General features: G+C 39.9%; 1 protein-coding gene and 1 pseudogene across 7 annotated transcripts in view; one reads left to right on the forward strand and one right to left on the reverse strand.

The window, feature by feature from the left end:
- LOC140487983 (calcium/calmodulin-dependent protein kinase kinase 2-like) overlaps positions 1-22,968 on the forward strand; it is a 111,591-nt gene extending 88,623 nt beyond the window's left edge. For 3 of the 7 annotated variants that reach the window (XM_072587480.1, XM_072587484.1, XM_072587481.1), the window contains 2 exons: positions 12,159-12,209; positions 19,148-20,758. In XM_072587480.1, the coding sequence (XP_072443581.1) occupies positions 12,159-12,209; positions 19,148-19,244 (148 nt within the window). In that variant the 3' untranslated portion in view covers positions 19,245-20,758. The other 4 variants (XM_072587482.1, XM_072587478.1, XM_072587483.1 and 1 more) reach the window with 4 other exon arrangements.
- A 792-nt stretch (positions 22,969-23,760) lies between these two features.
- LOC140488213 (5S ribosomal RNA) lies at positions 23,761-23,869 on the reverse strand (annotated as a pseudogene).

Genomic DNA, 23,869 nt, shown 5'->3' on the forward strand with positions numbered 1-23,869 from the left:
AGCTGGGGGCAGGGAAATTATGATGCTGTGAGGCATGACTTAGGATGCGTGGATTGGAAAAATAGGCTTCAAGGGAAGAACACAAATGATATGTGGAGATTGTTCAAGGAACAGCTAATGGGTGTCCTTGATAAGTATGTACCAGTCAGGCAGGGAGTAAAGGGTCTTGTGAGGGAGCCGTGGTTTAACAAGGAATTGGAATCCCTTGTGAAAGGGAAGAGGGCGGCCTATGTAAAGATGAAGCGTGAAGGTTCAGTTGGGGCGATTGAGAGTTATAAGGTAGCCAAGAAGGATCTAAAGAGAGAGCTAAGAGCAGCAAGTAGGGGACATGAAAAGTCCTTAGTTGGTAGGATTAGGGAAAACCCAAAAGCTTTCTATAGGTATGTCAGGAAGAAAAGGATGACTAGGGTAGGTATCGGTCCAGTCAAGGATAGTAGTGGGAAGTTGTGTGTGGAGGCGGAGGAGATCGGTGAGACACTAAATCAATACTTTTCGTCAGTATTCACTCAGGAACAGGACAGTGTTGCCGATGTGAATACTGAGTCACAATTAATTAGAATGGATGGCTTTGAGGTATGTAGAGAAGAGGTGTTGGAAATTCTGGAAAGGATGAAAATAGATAAGTCCCCTGGGCCTGTTGGCATTTATCCTAGGATCCTCTGGGAAGCTAGGGAGGAGATAGCGGAGCCATTGGCCTTGATCTTTATGTCGACGTTGTCTACGGGAATAGTGCCAGAAGACTGGAGGAAAGTGAATGTGGTCCCCTTGTTCAAGAAGGGGAGCAGGAATAGCCCGAGTAACTATAGGCCAGTGAGTCTCACTTCTGTTGTGGGCAAAGTCTTAGAGAGAATTATAAGGGATAGGATTTATGAACATCTGGATAGGAATAATGTGATCAAGGATAGTCAGCATGGTTTTGTGAAGGGCAGGTCGTGCCTCACAAACCTTATTGAATTCTTTGAGAAGGTGACCAAGGAGGTGGACGAGGGTAAAGCAGTAGATGTGGTGTATATGGATTTTAGCAAGGCGTTTGATAAGGTACCCCATGGCAGGCTAATGCAAAAACTACGGAGGTATGGCATTGAGGGTGCATTAGAGGTTTGGATTAGGAATTGGCTGGCTGGAAGGAGACAGAGGGTAGTAGTTGATGGTATAGGTTCATCTTGGAGCGCAGTTACTAGCGGTGTTCCACAAGGATCTGTTTTGGGACCATTACTGTTTGTCATTTTTATAAATGACCTGGAGGAGGGGCTTGAAGGCTGGGTGAGCAAGTTTGCGGATGACACGAAAGTCGGTGGACAGCGAAGAAGGATGTGGCAGGTTACAGCGCGATATCGATAAGTTGCAGAGCTGGGCAGTAAGGTGGCAAATGGAATTCAATGTAGCTAAATGTGAAGTCATTCACTTTGGTAGGAGTAACAAGAAGATGGATTACTGGGCTAATGGTAGACTACTTGGTAGTGTGGATGAGCAGAGGGATCTTGGTGTCCATGTACACAGATCTTTGAAAGTTGCCACCCAGGTAAATAGTGCTATGAAGAAGGCATATGGTGTACTGGGCTTTATTGGTAGAGGCATTGAGTTCCGGAGTCCAGAGGTCATGTTGCAGTTGTATAAGACTCTGGTGCGGCCTCATCTGGAGTATTGTGTGCAGTTTTGGTCACCATATTATAGGAAGGATGTGGAGGCATTGGAACGAGTGCAGAGGAGGTTTACCAGGATGTTGCCTGGCATGGTAGGAAGATTGTATGAGGAAAGGCTGAGGCACTTGGGGCTTTTCTCATTGGAGAAAAGAAGGTTTAGGGGAGATTTGATAGAGGTGTACAAGATAGGCGGTTTTGTGGGAACGAGAGAGACTCACGTTTGGTATGTTGCCTCCCAGGTGCAAGGGTACGTGATGTCTCTGATCGTGTTTTCCGGGTCCTTAAGGGGGAGGGAGAGCAGCCTGAAGTCGTGGTCCATATTGGCACCAATGACATAGGTAGGAGGAGTGCTGAGGATGTTAGACAGGCTTTTAGGGAGCTAGGTTGGAAGCTCAGAGTTAGGACGAACAGAGTTGTTGTCTCTGGTTTGTTACCCGTGCCACGTGATAGAGAGTCGAGGAATAGGGAGAGAGAAGAGTTAAATGCGTGGCTACAGGGATGGTGCAGGAGGGAGGGATTTCGGTACTTGGATAACTGGGGTTCTTTCTGGGGAAGGTGGGACCTCTATAAACAGGATGGTCTGCACCTGAACCTGAGGGGCACCAGTATCCTTGGGGGGAGGTTTGCTAGTGCTCTTGGGGGGGGTTTAAACTAACTCTGCAGGGGCATGGGAACCCAGACTGTAGCTTTAGGGTGCAGGACCTGGAGTGTAGGGAGGTTAGGAATATGGCATCAATCTTAAAGGAGGGTGCCTGTAAACAGAAGAGTGGCTTGAAGTGTGTATACTTTAATGCCAGAAGTATACGAAATAAGGTAGGTGAACTCGCAGCGTGGGTTGGTACCTGGGACTTCGATGTTGTGGCTATTACGGAGACGTGGCTAGATCAGGGACAGGATTGGCTGTTGCAGGTTCCAGGGTTTAAATGTTTTAGTAGGGTCAGAGGTGGGGGCAAAAGAGGGGGGGGTGTGGCTTTGCTTGTCAAAGATAGTATTACAGCGGTGGAAAGGAAGATGGACGAAGATTTGCCATCTGAGGTAGTTTGGGTTGAGGTTAGGAATAGGAGAGGTGAGGTCACCCTGTTAGGAGTCTTTTACAGGCCTCCTAATAGTCCTAGAATCGTTGAAGAAAGGATTGCGAAGATGATTCAGGAGAAGAGTGACAGTAATAGGGTGATTGTTATAGGAGACTTTAACTTTCCTGATATTGATTGGGAAAGCTATAGCTCAAGTTCGTTAGATGGGTCAGTGTTTGTGCAATGTGTGCAGGAGAGTTTCCTGACACAATATGTAGATAAGCCAACAAGAGGTGAGGCCATACTGGATTTGGTTCTGGGTAACGAACCAGGCCAGGTATTAGAACTAGAGGTAGGTGAGCACTTTGGGGACAGTGACCACAATTCGGTGATTTTTACTCTAGTGATGGAGAGGGATAAGTGTGTACTACAGGGCAAGAGTTATAGCTGGGGGCAGGGAAATTATGATGCGTTGAGGCATGACTTAGGATGTGTGGATTGGAAAAGTAGATTCCAAGGCAAGAGCGTAATTGATATGTGGAACTTGTTCAAGGAGCAACTATTGAGTGTCCTTGATAAGTACGTACCTATCAGGCAGGGAGGAAAGGGTCGTGTGAGGGAGCCGTGGTTTAATAAGGAGTTGGAATCCCTTGTTAAATGGAAGAGGGCGGCCTTTGTAAAGATGAGGCGTGAAGGTTCAATAGGGGCGATTGAGAGTTATAAGGTAGCCCGGAAGGACCTGAAGAGAGAGCTAAGAGCAGCAAGGAGGGGACATGAAAGGTCCTTAGTTGGTAGGATTAGGGAAAACCCTAAGGCTTTCTATAGGTATGTTAGGAATAAAAGAATGACTAGGGAAGGAATAGGTCCAATCAAGGATAGTAATGGGAAGTTGCGTGTGGAGGCTGAAGAGATTGGGGAGGCGCTGAATGAATACTTTTCGTCAGTATTCACTCAGGAACAGGACATTGTTGTCGATATGAATACTGAAGCACGAATAAGTAGAATGGATGGCTTTGAGATATGTAGAGAAGAGGTGTTGGAAATTCTGGCAAGGGTGAAAATAGATAAGTCCCCTGGGCCTGATGGCATTTATCCTAGGATTCTCTGGGAAGCAAGGGAGGAGATTGCAGAGCCATTGGCCTTGATTTTTGTGTCCTCTTTGTCGACAGGAGTAGTGCCAGAGGACTGGAGGCTAGCAAACGTGGTTCCCTTGTTCAAGAAGGGGAGTAGGGATAATCCTAGTAACTATAGGCCAGTGAGTCTCACTTCTGTTGTGGGCAAAGTCTTAGAGAGAATTGTAAGGGATAGGATTTATGCACATCTGGATAAGAATGATGTGATCAAGGATAGTCAGCATGGTTTTGTGAAGGGCAGGTCGTGCCTCACAAACCTTATTGAGTTCTTTGAGAAGGTGACTAAGGAGGTAGATGAGGGGAAAGCGGTAGATGTGGTATATATGGATTTTAGTAAGGCGTTTGATAAGGTCCCCCATGGTAGGCTACTGCAGAAAATACAGAGATATGGCATAGAGGGTGAGTTGGAGGTTTGGATTAGGAATTGGCTCTCTGGAAGAAGACAGAGGGTAGTAGTTGATGGCAAAGGTTCATCTTGGAGTGCCGTCACTAGCGGTGTTCCGCAAGGATCTGTTTTGGGACCATTGCTGTTTGTCATTTTTATAAATGACCTGGAGGAAGGGTTAGAAGGTTGGGTGAGCAAGTTTGCGGATGATACGAAAGTCGGAGGAGTTGTAGACAGTGAGGAAGGATATGGCAGGTTACAGCGGGATATAGAGAAGCTGCAGAGCTGGGCAGAAAGGTGGCAAATGGAGTTCAATGTAGCTAAGTGTGAAGTGATTCACTTTGGTAAGAGTAATAAAAAGATGGATTACTGGGCTAATGGTAGACTACTTGGTAGTGTGGAAGAGCAGAGGGATCTTGGTGTCCATGTACACAGATCTCTGAAAGTTGCCACCCAGGTAAATAGTGCAGTGAAGAAGGCATATGGCGTACTGGCTTTTATTGGTAGAGGAATTGAGTTCCGGAGTCCTGAGGTCATGCTGCAGTTGTATAAGACTCTGGTGCGGCCGCATCTGGAATATTGTGTGCAGTTTTGGTCGCCATACTATAGGAAGGATGTGGAGGCACTGGAACGGGTGCAGAGGAAGTTTACCAGGATGTTGCCTGGTATGGTAGGAAAATCCTATGAGGAAAGGCTGAGGCACTTGGGGTTGTTTTCATTGGAGAAAAGAAGGTTTAGGGGTGATTTGATAGAGGTGTACAAGATGATTAGGGGGTTAGATAGGGTTGACAGTGAGAACCTTTTTCCACGTATGGAGTCAGCTATTACAAGGGGGCATAGCTTTAAATTAAGGGGGGGTAGATATAGGACTGATGTTAGGGGTAGGTTCTTCACTCAGCGAGTCGTAAGTTCATGGAATGCCCTGCCAGTAGCAGTAGTGGACTCTCCCTCTTTATGGGTATTTAAGCGGGCATTGGATAGGTATATGGAGGATAGTGGGTTAGTGTAGGTTAGGTGGGCTTTGATCGGCGCAACATCGAGGGCTGAAGGGCCTGTACTGCGCTGTATTCTTCTATGTTCTATGTTCTATGATTAGGGGATTAGATAGGGTTGACAGTGAGAACCTTTTTCCGCTAATGAAGTCAGCTGTTACTAGGGGACACAGCTTTAAATTAAGGGGTGGTAGGTATAGGACAGATGTTAGGGGTAGATTTTTTACTCAGCGGGTTGAGAGTTCATGGAATGCCCTGCCAGTAGCAGTGGTGGACTCTCCCTCTTTATGGTCATTTAAGCGGGCATTGGACAAGCATATGGAGGTTATTGGGCTAGTGTAGGTTAGGTAGGCTTCGGTCGGCGCAACATCGAGGGCCGAAGGGCCTGTACTGTGCTGTATTTTTCTATGTTCTATGTTCTATGTTTGGGGGAATGGATGGGACTGAGAGAGATGACTGCTCAACTTGTACAGTCGATAAATTCTGTGCCAATAAAGTCTGTGAACAGAATTTTCTATTTTGAAGTTAAAGTACAGTGCTCGATGGCACCACATCTGCCAGTGCTCAGGGCAAGTTATCTTGCATGAATACATACTTTTCAGCTCATTATGTATGCAGGTGAAGTGTTCCACAAATTACTTGATGAATCATGTAATGAACAACCTGGAAGTTCTCACCATTGACCGGACCTTCCAGGGTAAAATGTTCTGGCATCATATTTTAAGACCAATCGGATGCCACTTCAGATGCTGTAAGCCAGGAATTTCTCTTCAGCCTATGGTGGTTGCGTCCTGAAAGCCAGCTAAGAAAGCTCATAGGGCTCCCTGGTTTACTGATGCCTCTATCCAGAAGGAACTGAATGGAGTGACCAAAAGAGAAGACATCCTCTTCCCAGGGGTTGGCACCAGGACGCCATCCTGTCAGACTACCTTGCCTGCACAGAAATCCCAGTGTGGGGTCAGTGCTATTGGTCCTTTTGAAAAAGAATGACCAGTGCAGGGAAAAAAAAGTTATGATTCCCTGCATGCTACAGTGGTAAATGGTACCACCTTCTGCTGCCTCTCACTTATAGGGCCATCATTTGATCTAACGCTGTAAGATGTATGTGTAGTGACATACAGTCAGTCTACAAGCCTCAACATCACGTACAAGTGTATTCAAGGGCTCACACCCCATCCAGCCCCTCAAACTGCTAATGCTTCATGCCTGGTGCAGGTCTTACTTGTTCACTGGAGAGGGCTTGCCACCTCATATTGGTTATGTGTGCTCACAAACTACTCCAGTACCCATTTCCATCAGGAACCATCCTCTGCATTGGAAAACTGGTCTGTAGCCAGGGTGAGAAGATCAAGCCCAGCAGGAGGTGTTAGATACCAAGCTATTCACAACCTTTGAGGAAAGGTTGAGGAATACTGAGATCTTTTCTGCAGTGACACAGACACACCAACAGGCCAGCAACATAGTAAGTAACGTGGTGCCCTGCTCTGCTTGGATGAGCTCAAAGGTGTGCACATTGTTTTGCATAAACTTTACCAATTTAATCCTTCTCTTCTATAGCCACTGATGGTATTCAGGACACCACAAGGTAAGAGGCCACAGCCACAGCCTCAAGTCACCAATCCCCTCTGAACAGGCAATCTGTGAAACTTCTGTCGATACACCAGCAGAGAGACAGTCACCTTGGGTGGTACACTGGCTCATGTAGATTCAAGGGCACAATCTGTTAGCACTGTTAGCTCTACGGCTGATGGAAAAAGAAATACTCGAGGTCTCAGGCACTCTGAGAACAGTGTCAGCTTTGATACCTGTTTAGATATATGCAGAACAGGTGCCTCTGCCACAGCTGACATACTCAACTTGCTGATAGAGGCCAGGGAAATTCAGGGAGGTGTGACAGAGGTCCTCTGTAGGCTGGATTGAACAATAGAGGAGTTTATTCACAATTTCAGTATTGCAAAGATCCAGCATGTAAGTGCCGTGGTGAGGGTGTCAGCCTCCTGGGAGACCCAGGTCCAACAGTATGCTCAGTAATATCCAGATTTATGTTTGGACCTGCACCCTGTTGCCCCATGCATACTCAACATCAATGCAAACCAACAAAGGAGGTGAGGCACTTCAATCCTCTCCACATGCCCCATCTCATGGAGCTAATCTGTTGCACGCAAGCATCGACAAAGGAGGAGAAACAGTAGACAGGAGGTCCATTTCAGGATACTCTAGATGTACCCTGTCCCTCTCCCAGCTTCTCATCCAATTGCTTTCAACAGCTGAAGCTGAGAAGGATGCACTGATCTATGTGCAGGAGACTCTCATCAGGCCATGCCGAAAGCCTGTATATGATATCTGCCCAAATCTTTGTAGTCATCGCATAGTCGATACCGTTCCGCAGGTTCTTCCACCCCAGTTGTAGAATTTGGACCTGAACCTCGATTATAGTGCAAGTGTGAGGAGGTGGTGGGGGTGTACATTGTACATTTTTGTAAATATGCCCTGTTCTAATGTCTGCTGTATTTTTACTGTCCCAAACGGACTGGTTAAAATTTTCTGATGTGATACCTCTCCCGAAGTCAGCGAAGCGTGTAACTGGAGATATCCTCTTCCATCACGGGATCACATAATTTCATAAATTCAGATTTGCAGCTGAAGAGCTTCAGATGAATCTCAGGGATGCCTAAGGTCATGAGTAGCAGAGGCACCAAGGTCTGGGATGTCGAATGGGTAAATGTCACGCATGCATATTACGGGGGTTATGGCAGAATCTGTCCTGTTCTACTGGCTCCAAGAGTGAGAGGTCTATCCTATGTCTAACAATTTCAAAGGCATGCCACAACGTTAAGGCTATAAGGTGGGAAATGGACAAATGAATGTCAAATTACTGACATTGCAAAGCACAACCTTGGGAACAAATCACAATTCTCAGCTGTCAGTGGAGGAAGTTTTAGAAGAAAAAATGCTGAGTCTTTGGAAGGGTAGAATGAAGGTTTGTTGCATTCTGCAGTACTTCAAGGATAATGTGGGTTGAAGGCAAATAGAGACCCCTCTCAGGATATGGGATAACTCGGTAGTTCTCATCAGGGAATGAGCTTCTTGGTGTGACTGATTTCTGATACAAGGTCCATTTTAGCAGTAACATTCAGGAATATGAAGTAATAGAAGTGCTCGCTATCACAGCTGATTTAGCACTAATGTTGGGCCAGGGCAATATTTGCAAATGCACTGATACAAAGGTGAGGACAAAAGTCAACATTTGTTGCTTAGGTCAATCACATCGCAGAACAATTCAATCCTTAAGGAATATGGAATTCAGTCTTTGTACTGAATAGTGTCAGAAATTAGGATGAAACTTATGTTGTATATTTTAAGATATTTGTGTTCTGTCTAAATTGTTTTTGTTTTCTGTTGGTTTTATTGTTTTTGTAATACACTTCAGTTCTGTTGTTAAAGAAACTGCAGCCTCATTTGACTCTACTGGTGAATGAAAATAAAGACATTTATCAAACCAGATTCTGTTTTGTCCAGTAGTAGCATCAGCTGGGATTGAAACACTAGCAAAACAGACTTACTAGAGGTGGTGTCACAGAGGTGTACAGTTAGGATGGAGTTGCTGTGGGAGTCTTTGACATTTCTTCTGACTCTCAACTCTATTAAATCTAATGCATCAATTGAAAAGGGGCAAGGAAACCTCTTGCTGATTACCAACACCAGCTCTCTTCAGCTGATGAATTAGTACTCGTCTATGTTTATTACCACATGGAGGAGTTCCTGAGGGTGGTAAGGGCACAAAATGTGTTCTGGATGGGGGAGCTTCAGTCTATCACGAGATGGACATGAAGTCCTGTCTTGACATTGAGCATACCATTCATTGCTTTAGAATAGATCTAGCAACTCAAACTTGGAATCCATGAGCATATGAATTATCAGCGGCAGAATTTCATTCAACCATAATCTGCAGTCTCATGGCTCAGCGTATCCCCTGCTCTAACATTACTATCATACCCTGAATCATTGAAAAGTGCAGAAGACCATGTTAGGAGCATACCTAAAAATGAGTGAAATTATAATACAGGACTACTTAAATGCCAAACAGTAGAAGCAGCAGGTAATAAACAAGGCTAAACGATTCCATAACCACTGGATCAGATCTAAGTTCTACAGTTTTATCACGTCCAATCACGAATGCTGGTGGACAATTAGAGTCATAACGATGTACAGTACGGAAACCGATCCTTTGGTCTAACTCATCCATCCCAATCTAATCTAATTCCATTTTACCAGCACTTGGCCCATATCCCTCCAAGCCCTTCCTATTCATATACCCAACCAGATGCCTTTTAAATGTTGCAATTGTACCAGCCTCCACCACTTCCTCTGGCAGCTCATTCCATAAATGCACCACCCTCTGCGTGAAAAAGGTGCCCCTTTGGTCCCTTTTATATCTATCCCCTCTCACCCTAAACCTATTCCTCTAGTTCTGGACACACCCACCCCAGGGAAAAGACTTTGTCTATTTACCCTATCTGTGCCCCTCATGATCTATAAACCTCTATAAGGTCACCTCTCAGCCTCCGACGCTCCAAAAAAAACAGCCTCAGCCTCTCCCTATAGCCGAAATCCTCAAACCCTGGCAACTTCTTTGTAAATCTTTAACTATCAGAAAGTGAGGACCACACAAATATCCCCATTCTCAAGAACATTAGTTCAAAAGAAAGACTCAGCCACTGGCATCAATCTTCAGCCATAATTGTTTGAATGGATTATTCATCCTGTTTTCCAATCAATTCAATTTACTCCCTGTTGATGTCAAGAAATGGCGGAATGCAATGGATACAGCAAGTGCTATAAACTTTGACAACATTCCAACAATAGTACTAAAGACTTGTACTCCAGGAATAGTCAAGATGTTCAAGTACAGCTGCAGCACTGGAATCTATCCAAAAATGTAGAAAATTTCCCTGCTGTGCTCTGTCCATAAAAAGTCAAAGAAATGCAAATTGGCTAGTTACTACCCTACCAATCTACTCAATCATCGGCATAGTGTGGAAGGGGGTTAGTGGAAGTGCTGCCAGGCAGTACTTGTACAAGGATAACCTGCTCACTGCAGTTAGTTTGGTTTTCCCCATTATCGCTGTCCCCATTCCCTCAGTCATCAAGCCAATCTCCAGACTAGTCTGTCCACAGTCTCAATGATCCTCCAGACAGCCCCAAAACCTCTCATTGATTCAGTGGAATCTACACTCACAAGCAACCATGGCCTATCCACTGGCTAGACTTTGCAAGGTTGTCTCAACTGACTGTAGTCCATTTCCTTGGACTGGCTATGCTGGATAACCCAATTCGCCAACCCACAAGGACTGGACTGCTTTTTCTTGACCCAAACTCTGGACCTCCGTTGGATCAACCACCTGAATGACTGAGACCAACTACCTGTACGAGAAATAGCCCAGCTCTTGGACGCAGCAGTAATCCCTAATTGATTGGAGTCTACTTTTGCCCCACTAACCATATTAGTCCTTTGCTTTTAACATATTGCCCTGCTCTTTAAGCACATGAAGTGTGTTTGCTGCATAAGCTGCTGGTACGTGCAATACCTATGAGATAAATGCAGTATTGTGTTATAGTGGTTCCCCCCCCCCCCCCCCCCCACCCCCTGTCCCAGCTTTCCCCCACCATACTTACTCCACTATCTCCTACTGACATGAGCCGAACGCTTTTCGTTCTGCACTTGTGTACACTTTCAGCCACCAGCTACCTGCCATCTGTTCTAGCTGCTACCTCACCCTTGCCACAGATATACTATCTGAGAAGTTTGCGTTGCTGACTGAGCCTGTGCACTTAAGTTTCATCTAAGAATCCTATGATTGTGTGTTGCCATTTCCCAGTTAGGTGGAGCAATGGCTCAGGAGACAGCTTGACACGTCAATATGGAGGTGCCTCTGCAGTTGTAGTGGCTCTGTCTAAAGTGAAGATAAGGACATGGTCACACCAACTGTGTGCACACCAAGACTGGAGGCAGATGACCCAAATTGACATTGCTCACAGGGAAGGGAATTTTAATTGTGAGTTGTGTAACAAGATACAAATACATCTACAGAGGCTTCATTGTGACAATTTAACTCAACAGGATAAATCTGATTTTTGGACTCTTCTCTTATTAAGTCATTGTGTTCACTATTATTTTCAGCACTCTGAAATTGCATGTTGTCTCTTAATTTCTATTCGACTGTCCTGGTGTTAGAATCTATTAACACTAATGTCTATTGGCTTGTCCATTATAATTACTGATTCCTAAGATCAAATATTTAGTCCTTCTCAGTTTGTGTTCTAAGCTCTGTTAATAGGGACAACAGAAATTAATAATTATATAAATCAGTGGAGAGAAACCCACATTTTGTGGTTTGTGCTAGAAACAACTTAAAATTTTATTTAATAATCGTCTATGTTAAAATGTTATAATTTTTTCAAAACATTCAACCTAAAATAAATTTTCTGTTGTTTAGCTACATTAATACCTATTTTAAATCTGGTATCCAGTACAGAAAAATTGGTTTCATAGTTAAAATTAATTGGGGTTCATGGATATTTGATTCAACTTTCGGCTTTGTTTCACAAGAACAACCATAACACAATTAAGATGGAATTATTGTGTATAATTTAATCTACCTTTCTACAATGTGTTTATATATATTTAAAGTAACTTGTCTTAATTGCAATAATATTCAGTTGTACAGGGTTATTTTGTGGATTTTTCAAACCTCTGTAGTTTCCTTTTCAGATGGTGATAAATGATCAAAGACAACAAACTCTTATTGTTAGTGAAGCTTGTTTATTCCAGAGTTTGTTGATCTGACTGAGTGTTGTCTAAATATAAAACTCAGGATTATTAAGTTGACATAAATGCCATTTTCAGAGATGTGTGTAAAATGTAGTTAAAGATTCTTCATTGAACTGCGGGACCTGTTATCAAACACTTGTCATTCTTGTATAATTTCCAGAAGAAACAAATCAGGAAATATGAAATACTGCTACTTGCATAGTAGCCACAGGTAAAATATTTGTGTATAAGCCTGCAAATTATTCTGTGTAACTAAAGCTTTAATAGGAATGTGTTTTCAGCCACGATGTGTGACCCAGGACATTAAAGGATATGCATTCAAAAATCCGAAGTATTTTATTTACCCCTATCATTCTTCTATGCTCATGTAAAATAATTGTTTTCTATACCAGATGACATGTTAATCCACCACTCATATATCTACTTCGCTTATGTTAAAGATTTTAGCGTATGCAATATTTACAATGAGTATCTAATGTAAGTGCAGTCAAGCTTTTTATCTTTCTTTCCCACTTTCTTTCTTACCCAATGGAGTACATTTGGACCACACAAAAGTTAAATCAGCATTCACATGAATTTGTACATAAATTACAAACTTCTGGTCCAAGTGTTCTGATTCAGGACTTAGTCACCATTGAGCCCACAGGGCCATTGTAAGCTTCTGAGTCAAATGATCTGAAAAGGACAACTGAGTAAGTACGCAATGCGTGTGAATTTACAATGGAATCTGAGTTGTTTGATTTCATGGACTGTATTACCAACACTCTTAGATTGTAAATGGTCCCTGAGCATTACTGTTTCACTATTACAATTGGTTCGTGTGCAAATCCAGTTAATGAACAAAACAATTCAATCCAATAAAATGTCTTCAGAAGTTAATTTATCATTAATCTAAACTACAAGTCTCTGCTCTGACAGGTTATCCCTCCTTCCCACTTGGGGTCTTTCTCTTTTAATTAATTCATGAGATGAGTGTGGCTTGTATTTAAGAAAATATTACTTGTCTCTAACTATTCACTTGATCCATGTTTACTGATCTGTCTGGCCTGACCATAAGGACTGAATCCACCTCCTATCCTGGACCAATTCCAATCTGAGGTGCAAAAGACCATAAGATGTGGGAGAAGAAATAGGCCATTTGGTTCATTTGAATCTGATCCACCATTCAGTAAGATAATGACTGATCCACTGATCTTCAACTCCACTTCCCTGCCTTATCCCCATTCCCTTGATCTCCTTACTGATTAAAAATCTGTTTATCCCAACTTTGAATACACTTAATGGACCAGTCTCAACAATCCTCTGCAATCATACTCACTAACCTCTGAGAGTAGAATTCCCCTTCATCTGTCTTAAGTGGATGACCTCTTCTCTTCCAGCCTGTCAAGTCCCCTAAGAACCTTTATATGTTTCAATAAAGTCTCCTCTCATTCTTCTAAACTCCAATGTGTACAAACCCAACCTACTCAACTTCTCCAAATTTTCTGTACACAGTGAACCTTCTCTGGACTGCCTCCAGTATCTGTATATCTTTCTTTAGATAAGGGGACCAAAAATGTTCACAGTATTCCAGGTGTGGTCTGACTAGTGCCTTGTATAGTTTCAGAAAGACTTCCTTGTTTTTATGCTCCACTTCCTTTGATATAAGGACTGCATGCCGTCCCTATTATCTGCTGAACTTGTATGCTAACTTTTTGTGATTCATGCATGAGAAATCCAAAATCTCAAAATTCCACTTTGCCGCAGTTTACTGCAGTCTTTTCACATTTTCCCTCATTTTATTCCCAGTGCCAACATTTTGTCCATTAACTGAACCTGTCTGAATGCTTCTGTAGACTCTGTCATCTTTATTTCATAGCTTCCCATCTATATTTGTGCCATCTGCAAACTTATGCATCCAATTCATTCATTTTGATTGTTAATAATTGTGGCCCCAGCACTGATAGCTGTGGTAATCCTCTAGTTACAGGTTGCCACCCTGAAAATGCATCCTTCATACTAACCCCAAAGTCAAGGCCTTTTATCTTATTAAATAGCCTAAAATGCAGTATATCCTATCAAGCACCTTTTGGAAATACAAATATATTGTATGTATTCCTTCCTTTTATCTATCCTGTGTATTACCTCAAAGAACTCTAATTAATTTGTCAGGCACAATTTTCCCTTCGTGATGCCATGTTGGTAATTTTTTATTGTACAATCAGTGTTGCTATAATGCGGTAGTTCCATTCTCGTGCAATCTTGTGTTATAAGAAAATCATGTAATAGCAGTACCATTTAAACTAAGAGAGCTGGGATCGCGTTATAACCAATATAGGCTTCAAAACTTTGCACTTTAGAAACAGTGTCCCCAATTCATCAATTGTATTATAGTGAATTTGCGTTAACAAAATGCACGTTACAGCAGAACAACCTGTATTTTGTATTTCTAGATACTGTACTATTATACCCTTTATAATTGATCCTTCACATTTTCATTGGGAAAATGCTAGATATTAAGCTAACAGGCCTATAATTACTGTTGTTTTGTCTCCCTTTTGATTGGGACTTTTCCAAAATCTAAGGATTCCTGAAAAATTGCTACAATGCATTCACTATCTCTGTTAAAATCCTAGGATGCAGCCCATCAGGCCCTGGGGAAATATCAGCTTTTGACCTCATTAATTTCCAGTTTTTCACTGATGATAGTGCTTATCTTCTCCTCTTGCCCCTTATGCCCCTGAATATTTAATAGTTTTAGTGTGCTATTAATGACCTCCAACATGAAGATTGAAATAAAGTATTTATTCAACTCCTCCACCATTTCTTGGTTCACCATTCTTATTTTCCAAAGCCTCATTTTTAAATGGGCCTAGCTTAATGTTGGCCTCTCTCTTCCTTTTCACATACTTTAGAAGTTCTTCCTATCTGTGTTTATTTTACTTGCTAGTTTGCTGTGAAAATTATATCCTGCGTCTTCTCTTGTTCATCTTTCGCTGGCTTTTAAAATTTATCTAATCCTCTGATTTATTAGAGTTTTACTACTTTTTTTTATTTTATCTTTATACAACCCTCAAATTCCTTGGTTAACCGTGGAAGGGTCATCCCCTGCCTAGAAACCTTTTTTTCTCACTGGGTTACATCTTTGTTGTGAGTCACTTAAATATTTTATGAAATATTTGCCATGTTCCTCAGCCATCTTTTCTGATAAACTCCTTTCTCAACCCACTCCAGCCAACTCTGCCTTTAATTCCATATAATTACCCTTACGTAGGTTTGGCACAGTTGTCCCTGACCCAGGTTTCTCACTCTCCAACTGAATTCTAAGTTCTACCATGTTATGATCACTGTTCCCTAGAGGATTATTTTTACTCTGAAATAATTTATTAAATCTGTCTGTTTACACATCATCACATCCAAATTGGCTTGATCCCTGTTTGGATGCAAAACATAGTTCTAAGAAAGCAACTGTCTTGAATATGCTTTGAATTCTCATTGTGACTACCTTTGCCAATTTGATTTTCCCAATGTAAATGAAAATTAAATCACCCATGATTAACGGACTGCCTTTTTTTACGTCTTCACACCTGATTTATTCTTTATCCTGCAGAATAGTACTGTTAAGAAGTTTATAGGCTACTCCCACCAGTGTCTTCTTTCCCTTAGTATTTCTTACGTTCACTTGCATGGATTTTGTATCATCCAACTTTAGATCATTTCCTGCTATCATATTTATTCCATCTCATTAACAAAGCTACCTCATAACCCTTCCCTTTCTGCCTTCCATTTAGAAAAGTCTCATACCCCTGAATCATTAGTTCCTAGCTTTGATCGTCTTATAACCACATCTCCATATGGCTATAAGATCGTACCTATTAACTTGTTATTATGCCATTATTGTTCTGAATGTTACACTTGCTTAGGTAAAAAGCCATATTTTTTAAACCATATTTTTCTCTTTGTTATCTTCTTTAAGCTTATACAAACCTTTCCTTTCAGTCCCATGCAGAATTATTATCAGAGTAGTTGTTCTGGAATTCTGCCATATCCTTTTGCTTTGTAAGCATATGCATCTCTCCTTCACCCACCAAAACACTCCCAAGTCAGTTTAAAGCCCTCTCTACTGCCCTAGTTATTCATTTTTCCAGGTTATTGGTTCCAGGAAAGTTCAGGTGAAGCCTGTCCCAATGGAACAGCCTCCCTTCTACCCCAGTGCCAGTACCTTATGAATTGAAACCCATTCCTGCCACACCACTCTTTAGCCCACACATTTAACCTCTTAACTTTATTTACCATGTCCTAGTTTATCTGTGGCTGTGGTAGTAATTCTGAGATGATTATTTTGGAGGTCTGTTTTTAATTTGACTTCTAACCATACAAAGGCTTCCAGCTGAACCTGCTGATAAATGGATCCAACCCCTCCATCTCTCACCCCAAGTGCCTTAAACCTAGCACAAGGTAAGCAACACAGACTGGGAGTTTGGGTCTGGGTGGGATGCTCTTCAGCGGGTCAATACAGATATGATGGGCTAAATGACCTCTTTATGCACTGTAGGGTTTTCCATTCTATTATTCTATATGTGGTAATATAATAGATGAGAAACAAAGAATAGTGTTTTTATTGCCATGGTTGCTTTACTTTCTTAATGATTAATGGTAGATACCTGTTAAGTAAATGAAGTACATACAGCTGTAAGTTTTTCTACTAAAATTACTGTAGTATGTCTGAAACTGTATAGCTTGTTGATGATTTCTGCTGAGCAACATTGTTTTTGCCCAAAAGTAACCTATACCACCACCCAGTTCTACACTTCCCTCGGAGCATGAGGTTTCCAGAAGCAGTATTTATCCATTATTGGAATGGATCACACATTAGTAATTATGGCAGTAATTCCTAGGGATGAATAATATACTGTGGTCTTTGTCTGCATGGTGCTTAATAAAGCATGCACTGAACTTTGAGAAAGCCATACAAGTGGCTCAATCAGTCTTTAAAAATATGGTAGCATGGTGCTTACTGCTTGCATGAACTAGTTTGTCCTTTGCCAGTAATCACTTCTTACAAAGAGATGTCTTAATTGTTATTTAAAATCAAATCTGTTGTTGTACCAAATTAACCAGTGATATTGTAACCCCACTCTGCCTTGGAAGTATTAATATATATTTAATGTCTGACAGTATTTCCAGATGAAATTCAGTATTTTGGCCATGTGCAAGGATCCTTGCCAATTCTATTTGATTGTTTTATTTTCTCATTATTTCGGTGGGATTTTTTTTTTCTGTTGTTTATTTCATTGGTTTCATTCTATTCTTGCAAATTTATTTTCAAGTCCACAAGTCTTTAGTTAAGTTCTGTAACTGATATTTGAATGACATTACCTGTAACAAAGTATATTGTTAAATAAATGTTTTGTCATGTAATAAGTACCTTTTTATATGTCCATGCTGTATATGGTGCAGTTTAAAAATGTCCTTTAACAGTGTCCATTTTCTGTGTACATAACCAACTCATGAGTTTGGAGTTTGTTCTCAACCTTTTCAACATTATTAGTAATGAGGTGCAAGTCTAAGTTGATGTGATTCATTTGCTGTCTTTCCCCTTTCCCTTTTGATAGGCAAAGGACCAAAATTCCACTTAAAAATTCCTTGTAATCCAATTGATACTGAGGGCTTACTGCTTGAAAATAATGTTCCTCCTTTCCAGGCACAGCAAATTGACGCACCAGTTCATGACGTCATCTTTCAGTTTGATATATAGAACTTTAATGAGATATTCCTATCTGGTTACTTTTGCTCTGTATTTTAATGGTCTTTACAAATGTTAATATATAGAAAGGAATTGTGCATGTGGAAAAGATACTTAAACTAAAATCCTTAATGTCCTTTATCAGCATTCACATTCTTCAAATGCTGCAGGGAAAGCCGAGAAATTTAGCAATAATGGTCATTCATAGGTGTTTTGACTGGCAATCAAAGAAGATAATGTCAACACCAGTATATTTAGCTTTCCAGTGAACACAAGTGTTCACTGCATACATAATTTTAAGGGGAATGCTAACTGGAATAAAGAAATACAGAAGGGGAAAATGTCAAGCTACAGTGATCAGCTGCATGCCTAAAATATTTTCACTTGTTGTGGAAAAAGTATTTTTAATGTTTGATTTTCTGTGTTTTTATACATGGTGTAGGAATTATACATCAGTTTCCAAAACACTCATGTATGTTGCATTTTGTTTTATATTATTATCTCAATGTCTGTGTAATATTTATACTTCAGGTAGCTTTAAACATAGGTACTTACAAATCCACATTTCCATGTTTAGTTACTGGCAAACTCAAACACATTGCATGAAGTGTAATCAAACTCAATTTCTGCAGATAAAATGCATTCTGTTTACGTAACGGGAATTGATTTGTCATCTAGGAAGATGTGCCACTATTTTTTTTTTAAAGTGTACAGTAATTGTGCAAAAAGATAGAAATCTAATTTGTGGCTCTGACAGTCTCATGTTAAGTGATCTGAGCCATGGTTTATGCAAACCAACTGAGAATTTTGGAACAGTCTTCAATTTGGTATATTCTGGATAATCTACTTTAATGTTATGACATCATTCATGTAGTTTTCATTTGCCCAATAAAAAATTGACATTTTAATTTTTAAATCATTTATGGATAAAATTAGTGACAGTGTTAATATGAAGTTGATGTTTTAACTGTCTTAAATCTTAGCAAGTTTTGAGAAGATTTGTAGCTCAGGTTGAGGTTTTGGGTGTAGGTTTGCTCACTGGGCTGGAAGGTTCTTTCCAGACGTTTTGTCACCCTACTAGGTAACATCTTCAGTGGGCCTCAGGCAAAGCACTGCTGATAAGTCCTGCTTTCTATTTATATATTTGGGTTTCTTTGGGTTGGTGATGTTATTTCCTGTGGTGAAGTGCACTTCCTGTTCCTTTTCTCAAGGGGTGAGAAAAGGAACAGGAAGTGACTTCACCACAGGAAATAACATCACCAACCCAAACATATAAATAGAAAGCAGGACTTATCAGCATTGCTTCGTCTGAAGCCCACTGAAGATGTTACCTAGTAGGGTGACAAAACATCTGGAAATGAACCTTCCGATGCAGTGAGCAAATCTACATCCTTGTTAAATCTATCATTCCATCCCCTTTTTAGGAATACAGCAGTGCAAAATCGAGATCTGTGGATCAATTGGCAGGGGAAAGTACACAGTTTTGAGGTTGTGGAATTCACTTCCAGAGTTAGTCATTGAGGCAAAATCTATGTTGATATTCGATAAAAGATTGCATAGATGAACTGAGAAAAAAAACGGTTGAAGTGCTTTGGTAACAAGGTAATTAATTATGATTTGAATTAAATTAATATGGATGGAATAGTCTCTCTAAATATTGTATCATCGGTTATCTAAACTTAAAAGAAGCAAATAATTTAGAACTTGTTAAAAGTAAAACTGGCAAAATCAAAATACAACAAATAGACTTTAGAAATGACATTTTTATTTAGTGAATTGTGTGGAAAAGGTCTCTTTTGTTTTAATACTTTTTTTCTTTATTTACTGACTACCTTTGAGAAAAATATCATCATGGAACACAATATAGAGACCATACTCTATGTGGTTACAGTTCTACTGTGGGCTGATCCCAGAATGAACCTGTAATAATTATGATGACTCCACATGCTTGTGGCTTACAGATTGTTTCCAATACAACAGCAGAGGGATTAAATTATTTGGGAAAAGAATATTTTTGTTTTTGCATAGAATTGAAATCACTTTTCACTTTAAAATATATAATGTCTCCAGGGTTTCTGGGTTATCACAAAAGCAATTATCATTACTAAGACCATCTTGACTTAACTCTGAAACATCATCTGACTCCACTTCTCCTTCAACCCATCAGCTGTTGAGACCCTCATCCATACCTTGTATTGCATGCAAAATGATTCCAGTGTTTTTCTGGACTACCCATCACATTCCATAAACTTGAATTCATCCACAGTTCTCCTGTTGTGTCCTAACTCATGTCAAATCCCTATTTGGCAACATTTTCAATTTTAAAAACTTCATTTTGTGTTCAAATCCATCTGTGGTCGCATTCCTCACTATCTCTGCAACCTTATCCAGTCTGCAGTCTTAATTTTGGCCTCTTCCAAGTCCCTGATTCCCTTCACTCCGCAAATAATGTCCGTCATCTGCTCTGAAATTTCCTAACCATTTCTGCTCTATTTCTTAAAATCACTTCTCCTTTGAAATCTTGTAATTTAAACAAACTTTTGATCACCTGTTCCTTTTTTTTTGTGTGATACGGTGTCAAATTTCAACAAATAATGCCCGCATAAAGTGAATTGCGATGATTTATCAGTTAAAGACACTACATAAATGTAAGTCACAGTTTGTGAGAATGCATGAAACTTTGTAGTGCTAAACCAGGTATATATTTGGATGCGTGTGGCATTCTGATTTAAAAAAACAGTTTTCATAACTCACGAATGCCTGCTACCTTTGCAAAAATTGACACTGAATTATCAATTGGTCTCAGATGTATCCAGTAAGAATGATATTCAGAGACTAAGGTAGTATTTGGCAGTTTACCTAAGTTGAGGGTGCTTTAAATATGGGCTGATAAATGTAGAATACATAATTCCATTCACAAATTAGTATTCCTACGTTGTAACCAAAAATGTACAAAATTATGGGCACAACAGCAATAAAATGCCAAAGATTTCACATTCATTTTTTTTTTATACTTGGGATTTGATGTGTGTATTTTCTTTTGACAGGAAACAAGGTAGTGGGGATAGTCTAAAGGGTCCTGATCTGCCAGAAGTTGGAGAAGATGAGGTTCTGTCATGAAGTTAAAATGTAATTAAAGGACATTGTGCATGTTCTTTGGGTTCTCCAGCAAGAATGCATCAGTTGCCAGAGGATGACAGATATATCAAAAGCCAGATTAATGCATTAGAAGAGAACTTCCTAAGGTATAAGTTATCAACAGCTGTCTAATCACAGGTTTTAATGTCTTGTGGTCTTGCATGAAAATGCTTTGAAATGTTTCATTGCCTCGCACACACGCAACTTAAACATAGGGCATGGAAAGTCAGTTTATGAGTACAGCTGTTCAACTGGTTTTTAACATTTTAAATCTTTATACAAAATAACCTGCTTTCTTAAGATATTTCTGCTGTATTTAATTGAGGTAGTTGTGCATGTTCCTTTCAGGTGTTCTGGGACCCAGAATTTATCCTCAAAATGGAGGAGATATAGGTACTTGAAAACTGATTTTGCCATAATATTAACCAGATGCATATTATAGAATGTTTACAATATTGGCTCAATATTCTGATCTGCATTTAACTTTTTCAACTCTGTATGTACAAGTTAGTACCAATTTGGCAGAACTGTTACATTTTTTTAAAAAGTACCTTACACTTTCACCTTAACGTACATTAGTTTGCATGGTATTTGAGGTTAGTTTATATTGATGATGAACTCATTAAAATACTTCGTAAAATGTACTGCACTGAATATAGTGGAGACATTTCAATATTCTGATCCATATTCATAATTGCCACAAATAATCAGATTTCCTTCAGAGATGTGCTAGACCTTTAGATGATTTGGATTACATATTTACTGCATTTGATACTGTATATTAGTCAGTGTACAGGATTTTATCATAGTACTGTTTTGTCCAGGGTTAAATATTGAAGGCTGCAAAGGTTTCTGTAAAAAAAGAAACCTCCATTTTATGGGTATGGTCTCCCATGTTGATTTTGATGACCAAAGCAAAACCCTTTTCAAAAAAGTTGTTGTTTGAAAACATGATTTACAGTGCAAAAAAAACCACAGTATTTTTTTATCCAGATGATACTGATATACTGATATGCAACGTGCATCATTTAATCAATAGAATGCTTTGGAAAAGGGCAAATGCTTTCATAATACAGAATCGTGAGATTGTGTGGAAATAGTTCTTATTTGTAAATGCATGTAGAGGAATACAAATGATGGTTTCTTGTGAACAGTTATGTGATTTTAATGGAGTATATATTACATTTACATGGAAACTTTATGCTGTTAATTATCTCATCATCAAAGAAAGAGACATATGAATTTGTAATGTAGAAAAGCCATGATTGTCATCTGCTTTACTTTGGGTAAAATCTTGCCTACTTTAAGATGCTCCTTAAAACCTACCTCTCCACGCAAGCTTTTAGTCATTCATTCTAAAATCATCTTTTGCTGAATGTTTATGTATGACTATTCCTGTGAAGCGCCTTAGTATGTTTAACTGTGTCCAAGGCACTATTATTGTGAATTGAAAATGTTCACACTTTAAAATTGAAGGACATAGTGGCCTTTTAATGTTGTTGTATTGATAATTTATCAGTGTTTAACTAAAAATTACAATTATGCTACATTGCAATATTTCTGAAATGAATTGCCAAATTTAATTTGTGCATTTAATAAAAGTGATTCTTGTGCTTAAGTTTTATACAGTGGCCAAATATTATTTATGTACCTGTGGAAATAGTAATTATACTGAATTATCAGTTCTAGCCTCGCACACTTAGATGCTGCCTAAATGTGTCTCAAACACTGTTCTGCTGTTTCATGGTGAGCTTTCATCCAGTATTTCTTCACCAAAAGCTTTCATGTTTTATAATAAATATGTAAATTAAGTACAAATATTATCTAATATCTTGAAAAACGGCCATTATTTTGGAAGCTGGAAACACTGCATCTGTTGAAATAGTCAACTTTTTATTGGAGATCACATAGTGACATTTGAGAAAAATGTTAAGATGTGTAATGGATTACATAATGTAATAGATGTTTATAAAAATGCTTGTTAAGTAATTTGTGTTGAGAATTTATGATTTATAGAAGTTAAAGCAATCATAAAACTTTTTGTAATCTGTATTAAACTGTGTGATTTCATCAATAAAGCATTTATTAGGGTCATGCTTAATTTGGTACAATTTATTTAAAACTAATTTACACTCACCACTAGCCTCTGCAAATTTGTAGGACAGGCTTTTAGAGAATCCTCGATGAAGGGTCACTGGTCTTGAAACATTAACTTCGTTTTTTCTCTCCACAGATGCTGCCAGACTGGAGTTTCTCCAACACTTTTGTTTTTGCCTCTGTCAAGTATGTTCATTAATATTGAAACTATATCACTGAAGCCATTCTTTCATCATTACCAATCCACACAAGCGTTAGCATTAGTCATGATTATTTATATCTGCCCTGAATCTTTATCCATCTATGGAAATTATTTTTCAAGATTATCCTAATATCATTTTTATCAGTCTTGTTCAAACAGTTTTAACCTGGTTGGATCAAGTGAAAATGTTGAAGATTGACCTTAGGCGATACAATATCTGCAGGGAAGGTTGTTATAATTTTAAAAAGTTAACTTAGTTAAATTTCTAACAAGTTGAATGTTACATTAGATTAGTTTACTTAGTGTGGAAACAGGCCCTTCGGCCCAACAAGTCCACACCAACCCGTCGAAGCGCAACCCACCCAGGCCCATTTCCCTGCACTTACCCCTTCACCTAACTCTACGGGCAATTTAGCATGGCCAATTCACCTAACCTGCACATTTTTGTACTGTGGGAGGAAATCGGAGCACCCGGAGGAAACCCACGCAGACACAGGGAGAATGTGCAAACTCCACACAGTCAGTCGCCTGAGGCGGGAATTGAACCCAGGTCTCTGGCGCTGTGAGGCAGCAGTGCTAACCACTGTGCCGCCCATTAAAAGCCCACTGCACTTGGTATTCCCAGGCGGTCTCCCATCCAAGTACTAACCAGGCCTGAGTCTGCTTAGCTTCCGAGATCAGACGTTTTCAGACTAGTATGGCCGCAGGC

The sequence above is a fragment of the Chiloscyllium punctatum genome, chromosome 17 (genome assembly GCF_047496795.1).
Source record: "Chiloscyllium punctatum isolate Juve2018m chromosome 17, sChiPun1.3, whole genome shotgun sequence".
Taxonomy (NCBI): domain Eukaryota; kingdom Metazoa; phylum Chordata; class Chondrichthyes; order Orectolobiformes; family Hemiscylliidae; genus Chiloscyllium; species Chiloscyllium punctatum.